General features: G+C 37.6%; 2 protein-coding genes across 2 annotated transcripts; one reads left to right on the forward strand and one right to left on the reverse strand.

Moving 5' to 3' along the window:
• Window positions 1–463: 463 nt before the first annotated feature.
• Window positions 464–3,126, reverse strand: LOC149262217 (peptide methionine sulfoxide reductase-like). The gene is made up of 5 exons (XM_089375953.1): window positions 2,966–3,126; window positions 2,438–2,528; window positions 2,301–2,344; window positions 2,017–2,092; window positions 464–712 (listed from the first exon to the last, which is right to left on the reverse strand). Exons 1-5 carry the CDS (start codon window positions 3,124–3,126, stop codon window positions 464–466), a joined length of 621 nt encoding a protein of 206 aa, XP_089232079.1.
• Window positions 3,127–7,677: 4,551 nt separating this feature from the next.
• Window positions 7,678–7,992, forward strand: LOC149262218 (uncharacterized). The gene has a single exon (XM_089375960.1). The coding sequence runs from the start codon at window positions 7,678–7,680 to the stop codon at window positions 7,990–7,992; it is 315 nt and encodes a 104-aa protein (XP_089232086.1).
• The last annotated feature ends 1,027 nt before the right edge of the window (window positions 7,993–9,019 follow it).

Below are 9,019 nucleotides of genomic sequence, written 5' to 3' on the forward strand. Positions count from 1 at the left end.
TTCCTGAGAGAAGATAATAGTCCTAAAGTTATGGACTATTAACTATCATTGTTCATAAAGTTTCTTTTGAAGAGAATCAAATTATATCAATAAATATGCAGAGAATAGAAACAATTCATCTCTTCCTCTGTTTCTTTCAACTAAAATCCAAATGAAATTTAACAACATAGCTAACTAGATAAGCTAAACTTATTTTGACAGCAGGATTACAAATAAAGATAAGTATAGAGTTATACTTGAGCCCTGAGCTTTACTAGCTTGAAATCAAAATCATCTTTAAGAGCTTGAAATTGGATGACACTATCCAAGATGGATGGTTGAGGCATGACGCAAAATTTCCACCGCCATAATACTCCCCTATTCCCCTATACAACACTCTGTTGTAATATCTAGCTGAACTAAACAAGAAGATACAAATACTTTAATTTTGAAAGAAGTCCAGTTAATTTGATCGAGTCACTATTCAACCATAGCATCGAATTGGATCATTGCATCCTTTGGCCCCAGATTGTTTGGCACCAGCTGATCTCTTTTCCAGGTATTGTTGATGATACTCTTCTGCTCTATAAAACTTCTTCGCTGGCAGGATCTCTCTCACGATCTCTTTATGTAGTGGCCTTTGGTGCCTTTCCATTGATTCCCGTGCAGCTCTTTCCTGATCAGCTGAATAGTAATATATGCCAGATCTGTACTGAGTGCCTTTATCATTGCCCTGCAAATATATGCACACAGTGCTGACAATTCATGTATCTGATGCAATTTCTATACATCAACCAGATACAAGTGTCTTTATAGTTTTTTTCCTTCTATGGTTATGAAATAGGAGAACCACATCAGGATCCAATCATATTTTCTACAACCCACCCTTCACCCTTATAGCACGATCCAATTATATTTTCTATACCCCGCTGTGCACCCCTATAGAAAGTATGTTAACAAGCCATTGAAATGAAAAGTATATGGTAGATACATTGCCAAATACCTGGATTTGGTTTTCTGGTTAAGGAATCATATGAATGTGTGAAAGGCTTTGAATTTCAGCTTTCAAAGAAGCCAATGCTTCAAGTTGGCAAGTCTATTAGCATAGATATAAGTTAATTCCAAATTTATGAATATTAATTTTTAAAATAATAATAATAACATGTTTGATCATGTAGTTTTTAAAAAAATTAGAATTCTTAAGGATTCTATATAGCTTTTAAAAAGATTTGGAAATTTTTAATGTAAAATATTTTTATCCTAATCAAATCATTTTAGAAAATACAAAATTAATTTAAGACTGAAATTTACACCTTAAAATTTCCTAAATTATGTGTTTACATTCGTTGTTATTAAGCTGAATGGGGATCCTAACAAACATTTGAAAATAATATAATGAACCACGCAGTGATATATGAGACTGAAGACACCCTCAATGCCTGCACTCAGAATTCATTAGGAGTTTAGATTTGAAGTGCAATTATAGAATATTAATGGGACTCCACTCCCAATTGCATCACTTCAAACCAGAGAAACGAGGCCAGGTATACTGAAAACCGGTCTTTGCTTAAAGCACTAGATATATATCATAGCCTGGAGCCTACAAATCTTTTGAAGCACAGGAAATAGAATTCAAATACATTAAGATGCACAAATCTGATTTAGTCCGATATTTGAAATATAGAGAATTCTAATGGCTTCCATTTGTTTTTTAACTAACTGATGCTTCTGACGAAAGTTGATTTGTCATAAAAGTATGTACATGATTTTAACCAGTAATGAAAATTAAATTTTAGATCAATCTACTAATCTACAATATGCAATACGATATAAAATAGATTTGGGAATTCTATTATAGATTTGGGAATTCTATTAGCTAAGTTGCTTTTTTAGAACATGAGAAATGAGAAAACGGTTAGCGTGCATCTTCTGTCCATTCCAACTAGAGTAAGAAACCATAACGGTGGAGACTCCTTTGGCAATGGCATTGAAATAGGGGGTCATGTGGATGTTGACTAATTGTTTATAATTGCTGACAGTGTTATTCTCATCGACACCCTGGGTTGTTCCACCATCGCCCACAAAGTGCTTAGCACACGCTACAATATTTGACCTGACAAACATCAATAAATCACATGGTTAGAAAACTATTTCAGGAAACTGTGGTACAATTGATTGATCAAAGAAATTCATATTCTAAGGGTGGATAAAGAAAAAGGTTTGCAGCTTAATGTCCAATTATATAGAAAATTGTGGTACAATTGATTGATCAAAGAAATTTATGTTCTAAGTAGGGATAAAACAAAAAGTCTGAAACTTACTGTCCAGCCACATACGGCACCCCCTTTGTAAAGATCCTGCAAACCTGCTCGCATCAACCAAGGCATTCTAAACAGTGAAAACTTGACTCTCATTTTTGAATGAACTTCCATCGAGCACTTCCATGCCAGAGTCTTACAGCAACACATGTAGAAAATGTGTATTGAATTCCAATAGATCGAACTTCCAGAGTTATGGCAGCTCCAATTCTTTTAACCAGATCGGGATCCCTGTATCCATAAAACGTTGATACAAATTGTTAGCCAAACTTTCTAGAAGATTTTGATTTTGAGGGTAGTAATCAGAAGCCAGAGTTCCCATGATATATTAAACATCAACATTTTCACCCTGATTCTATTATTATCCCAATTCAGTTACTCAAGATTTTGCCCATAATCATTCAGATAACCCTAGTTACTTTTCAAATCATTGTCTCCTAACATTTTGTTGATTGCAATCAGAGTGCCCCTTGGCACTTTCCAAATCATAATACTACTTACGATGAAAAAATAATGCCTATGGCTCTCTAGTATTGTCCAGAGATAAAGGGTTTTCATGAAATATAGCCGACCACTCAACCTACTCATTTGTTTAAATCATTAGCCATGACATTTTCTAGTTGCAAGGAAATGCTGTGAAGAAAAAATGGAGTTGATACTCTACTTGCCTGATAGCTCCAAGCCCAACATTGTGAGGGAAGACAGTAACCCCATAGACATTTTTGTGACCATGAACAACATCAATCCCATATACACAACGGTTCTTAGATTTAAAAGAACTTTTAGGCCCCAAAATCATAAAATTAAGTCTAGCTAGAATAATAGGCATGGCTTAGTCTATTACATTGCAGTAAGTCATATAAGGAAAAGTACAACGTAGTGAGTTATACAAGGCAAAGTATATGGTGCTACATTAAGGAATTGCACGTGAAGTTCTCAGATCACTCCTACGTGTCATCTCAGAACTATATTATTATGCTGAGGGAAAAAACTCATATTTTCGAGGTCTTAAATTATTTTGATTTGAGAAGCGAGATAGAAATGGATTTATGGTGGGGATTAATGGGTGGAAAATGAAGATTTTATGAAGTTCTAATGATTTTTAGCAAATGTATATCTTATTGCAGAGAGGCCAGAGAATGTGCTTACCATGTGGAATACTACTTCGAAGGTATCCACCACAGAAAAGAGGCCAACTAGCCCTTTTACTCCCAATGCATTTTAAGCCCTATAAACATTTTCCTGAAAGTATTTTTGTTAGGTACTTGTTACTGTGATTTGCTCATATAACTGGATCCCATTTTACCATAACCCTTTAGATTCCTATGGTAATATGATTGTTTTTTTCTTCCATCTGATTTGTCTCAAGTGCAAGATTAAAAGAAAGTTTTCAATCTTAATCAATTATTGAGAATGCTAACATCTAAATATAATGCAGTTCATTGTTTTTAATTAAACCGTGTGAAATCAACAATAGAAGTCCTAGTGCAAGGCCTTTACAACAGTAATATTTTAATGCTTAAATGACTTGCACCTCCCATTTGTTCTGGGCCATTGAAAACACTATTGTTATATTGAAAAAAATGACTTTAATGCTACTTCACATTACTCACTCAAGGTTTATAAATTATCTATAAGATCTCTGCAATTACCCAGGTATGTTTTACATAAATTGCAAATTTATTAAAAACACTGTGCAATGGGCTTTACATTGTTAATATGTAGTGTAAAATCCAAAAATTGCAAATTTATTATACAAACTGTGCAATGGGCTTTACATTGTTAATATGTAGTGTAGAATCAAGAATAGGCAAATTACCTTGCCTCATTAGTGGAAGTCCACAAGGAGTGATAAAATTTTGCTCTATTGTACTTAGTATCCGAAACAGAAAAACCAACCAAAAGAAAAGAGTGTATACATACATGAATCATATCCTCTTCCTGAGAGAAACTAAGGCAACAATAACCTCAGTACGTGATAGCAATAAGCTCTTTGGCATCCTTTATTAGGAGGTATCCTTTGACAAATAATTTCATACCTACTTCTTTTCGCTAGAAGTGAAAAAAATAATTGATAAAATTGACCTCAAGCATACTTGCATTGAAGCTTCTAGATTGTGGATCAAAGCTGAAATCTAAATACAGTCCCAAACCCCTGAAAGCATGAAACCAAGCACTGAAAAACCCCAAGAAGACCTGCACACCAATGAAACTGTGTGCACGAATCAAGCTGCCCATGAAGCAGAACAAAATGCCAGTCCTGCACCAACCTCCAGCATGATCTATAAAATCTACAATCCCTTAAAAGATGCTCCAATGATTTTAAACGATGAAAAAGGGGCACAAACTATCTGACTACTTCCTTTTGGCATGGTGAACTTTGGAGGGCAGCCCTTGAACTACCAACGGAACAAAGACCCACACCTTGTAGCTCAAATGGAGAGACCATACACTGTGACTGATAGATCGATCGAGAATCCAGGTTGAATACCTCATACCATATGAGGGAACACTCTCTAAAAAAGGCCATTTTCCCCTTTAACCCACTTGGTAGGTCAAGTCAGGCCTAGACATCCTGCCTGTATATGTGAAAGCTATCCACCAAGATGCCAATTGACTGACGATGGTCTGAAACCTCTGAAAGCATCAATGATGGAGCTAATCAATGGGTCTATTCAAGATTGCTTTCAACAATGAAGCCAATCAATGGGTCTCTATTCGAGGCTATGGCCTAATAGGTATAAAAAGCAAAGTATGGATAACACTCCCTACTAGATATTGTGTCAAAGATATAGCAAATATGATGCAACAGCTAGACCAATCTAAAAATGGTCTCAAGCCAGAGTGAATGGGTCACAAACTCTACGTGAACAATGGCATGCGGAATTGTTTTATTTCTCTTGATCATGCAGAAGCATATGGGTCTCTACACTCTATATCTTGGCATAGTTTGTCTCAAAGGAAAGGCCCTCACACCTCAAACCCATAAATAACAGTGGAGAACAATGTGACCTCAAGATGCAAATCTACAGAAGGGAAGTTTCCATCCATATGTTGAGAGTAGACCAGTGATAGTAACACATTGCACTAAAGAACTTCAGACGATATTTTCTCTCCAAAGAAGTCCAAAGAACCAAAAGAATATATTATAACACCCTATAGGTGTATAAAAACATAGTGCTATGATTAGCAAAGCATAGTGCCCTGGTTAGAGTTAGAACATGAAACTACTGTTCATCAGTAAAAATCTATCATCGAGAACTGTAAGGCAATCCTGATTGAATCTTTAGCCTACTAAACTGTCTGCTTCTTGATAATGAAGGAAGCTGAGATTCTGAACCCCCGTTGTCGAAGAGGTAATGTCAAGAAACCACAGAGCTAGCCCAATGTTGACCACTTTGACATCCATAAGTCATATGGTACTTTCTTTTTCTGGTTTTGCTTTCTATTTGCCTTGGTACAATCATTATTCTAGCAATTGTAGTCAGCCTGGTGAAGTAGTAGGAGGAAGTACTAGTAGTTTCAGTGCTAGTACAATATCAAGGGGTCAGTAGAGTGGTGATAGTTCATACCCAAGTGTGGCTTCAAACATGATTTCTTTATCCTACTAAACTGTATGCTTCTAAGATCGCCCTTGATTCATTTATACCGGGGGTGACATACCATAGTGAGGAGCTTGGCATAGAGAATATCGAGGTCCTATTTTACGGGCCCAAGATATGAACCGCAGATAAGGGTTCCTTTAGATTAAGTGCTACGGTACTGGATGTAACACTATATGGTGCACTGAAATGGTTCTATCGCAGGCTCAGCGGAAGTGTCTCTTTTAACTAAAGGCGCAAGTGGAAGCGCAACTGATAAAGTGAGCATGGTCAGAAGCTACTCTTATAGAGGTTGCAACTGACTTCAGCAATGGACACAGATGCAATTCCAAGTTGGTTAAGTGTTCGTTGGTTCATGGATGCGTTGGGCACTCTGTCCCTAAATGCTATCTGCTGCCATGCATTTCAAAGATTACCACAGAAAGGAATCCCTCTTGGGTTACCCGAGACAATTAGCACAGAAAGGAATCCCTCTTGGGTTGCTCGAGACAATTAGCACAGAAAGGAATCCCTCTTGGGTTGTCCATGGACAGTCAATATCAAGGGTAAGTTTTGGATATTAATCTTTAAGTGGTTGAGATTTAATCCAAATATGGTTGTATCAATAAAGCAAATGAAATGAATGAAAGAGCGCATCCTAAGTAAGACAAATTCAAATTAAGTGCACACTGAACTACCATGATGCTGCAAATAACAACTTAGTCAATACAGCCAAGAGATTCAAGGAGCTAGAACAAAACATAATTGTACCAAGTAACATATTAGAGTAACTTGAATAAAAGGACAGAGGACTAGCCAATTACTGAGATGGTTTTTCAATTCCACTTGCATCTTCCAGATTGTGAGATTTATTTATGTAGGGGGGAGCTCTGATACCAACATAACACTCTACATTGACTTAAAGTGTTTAAATCAGTCTTGTTAGAACATAGATACCAACTCTGCAAACAATGGAAAAACAATATTTATGAAAATTGGGATTGGGAACATAGAACACAAGATAATCTATGCCACTGCATTTTACTTCAGCAAAAAGACTTCAAGTAGCAACAACAAGAGCTGAGGAAATGCTAGTGTGCTTAGGGAGACTCCCCCTTAGGTGAGCTTTCGTTAAAATGGGACTTCTTATATAAAAATTCCAGAAATTCAAAACACGAGTAGAAAGGAATCGATTATTATTAGGCCGATAGGCCTTCCTTTGAAAGAAACTTTCGTCGTCCTTTTGTTTCTGAGACTGACACCTGGCGTCCACATTCAGCGGGAAATTGTTCAATCATTTCTATTATGGTCTTCATCCTTCAGGCGGAATGGTCGGCATTTTTGTTATCAGTGCCTAGCGGGGGTCGATATCCCTCTCTTCTACTATCATTCCCGCCTCTCTATCGCCGGAAAGTGCCGTATGTGTCTCGTCAAGGTCAAGAAGAGTCCCAAGCCCGTGGCATCTTGCGCCATGCCTGCGCTTCCTGGTAATTTATTGCTTTCGCCCTTTTCCCTTTGGTTTACTCCAATCCCCAAGCTGTTAAATGTTGCCAGAGGATATGAACTTGAAGGATGCTAATTTTGGGGTTTAACTGTCAGGCATGAAGATAAACACTGATACTCTGATGGCGATAAAGGCAAAGGAAATTTATTGCTTTCGCCCTTTTCCCTTTGGTTTCCTCCAATCCCAAAGCTGTTAAATTCCTTGAGAGCCCACATATGCTTGGCCATTGCAATTTATATATTGATATCCACCGGAAGGAAGTCTTGGAGAGTGGATATCAGCCATCGGAGGAAAAATGGTGAACCAGTATTCCACCAAAAACTCTTTCGAAAGCCTGGTTGTGAGCACCATGATGAGTCGGCTAAATATGCGCAGCCCTTTTTTGGACACCAATACCTTCCTATCCAACTCGTATGATCACATCATCGCGGACGAGAGCAAGAGCCCATTGGAGAGAGAGGAGGCGAAGTTGGAGAAGAATATCGTTCAGATTATATTCAGCGGGGACACTGATAAACTAAAGGCGAACTCTGGCCAGGCCGTCACCATTAGCGAGCACCAAGTTTGCGTGGGGTTCCACAAGGACCCAGAGCCCAGCTACCGCGTCTAGGAATGGCACGGTCACATCATGCTCTATGATGAGGAGAAGGGCTACACGACAGAGTATATCTATGGGAATTTCTTCGAGAAGGCAACTGAGTTTAAGCGTAGAGTGGCTAAACCCCAGGAGAAGAAAGACAAGGAGAACGAGGCCTCCGGTGGAACTATGGACTTAGGAGGGCTTATTGATACTGTCAACGAGATGAACGCTCGAATTTTGTGCAAAAATATGAGCGCGGGGTCCTTCAAGTGAAGCTGCACGGTGGTTAATCACTGGGGTTTTTGGGCTTAGGGTTTATGTGAACTTACTGGTAAGAAGCCCCCCCTTTAAAACAAAAAAATTATGTGCATTGGTTGGTTCTGGTAAGTCGGCTAATGTTTTATTACTTTGGGAAAAGTATTTTCTATAATAACTGGTGGGTGGTAGTTGCAATATGAAGTCCTGAATTATTTTTGAGATAATTGCAGCATTTAAGGGGATTTGTGCTTGTAAATTAGAAATGTCATGTGCTTGGGTTTGTTTCAGATGTGGAAATTATTCAGTTTTTTCTGATGGTCCCAAACAGGTCTTCAGGGTTTCCATGCCCTGTGCATGTTGTTGTTGGACACGGCAATTGCATCCAATTCTGCAAAAAATGTTGTTCTTTGTGAAATATAAAGGACCTTTTATTTGTGTGAAATCCAGCTATTGTAACCGCTGCTCTGATAAAATTTAAATATATTGTTTTGAAATTGCATGGTTAGTGGTTTGGATGCTATAATATGTATTCACTGTACCAAACTTTGTATTTATGCTCTCATAAGCAGAGAGCAGCTGAAAGATTTCCATAAATTACATATTAGATAGGGCTTTTGGCATGCTTCTTCTATTAAGAGAAGATTATGGACAATAATTCATTTATTATCTCCATTGTAGTTTCTTTATGCTGCTTCTTTTAAAAGTAATTGGAACGAGTATTGTCTTAATCAAGATGTATTATTCCTTATTAAATTTGTTATTGCATATAGATAAGGGAGGTGCTCTAGGCCCAGATCTT

This window comes from Pinus tabuliformis, chromosome 6, assembly GCF_031772625.1.
Source record: "Pinus tabuliformis cultivar Carrire ecotype Pingquan chromosome 6, CPIR1, whole genome shotgun sequence".
Classification (NCBI taxonomy): Eukaryota; Viridiplantae; Streptophyta; class Pinopsida; order Pinales; family Pinaceae; genus Pinus; species Pinus tabuliformis.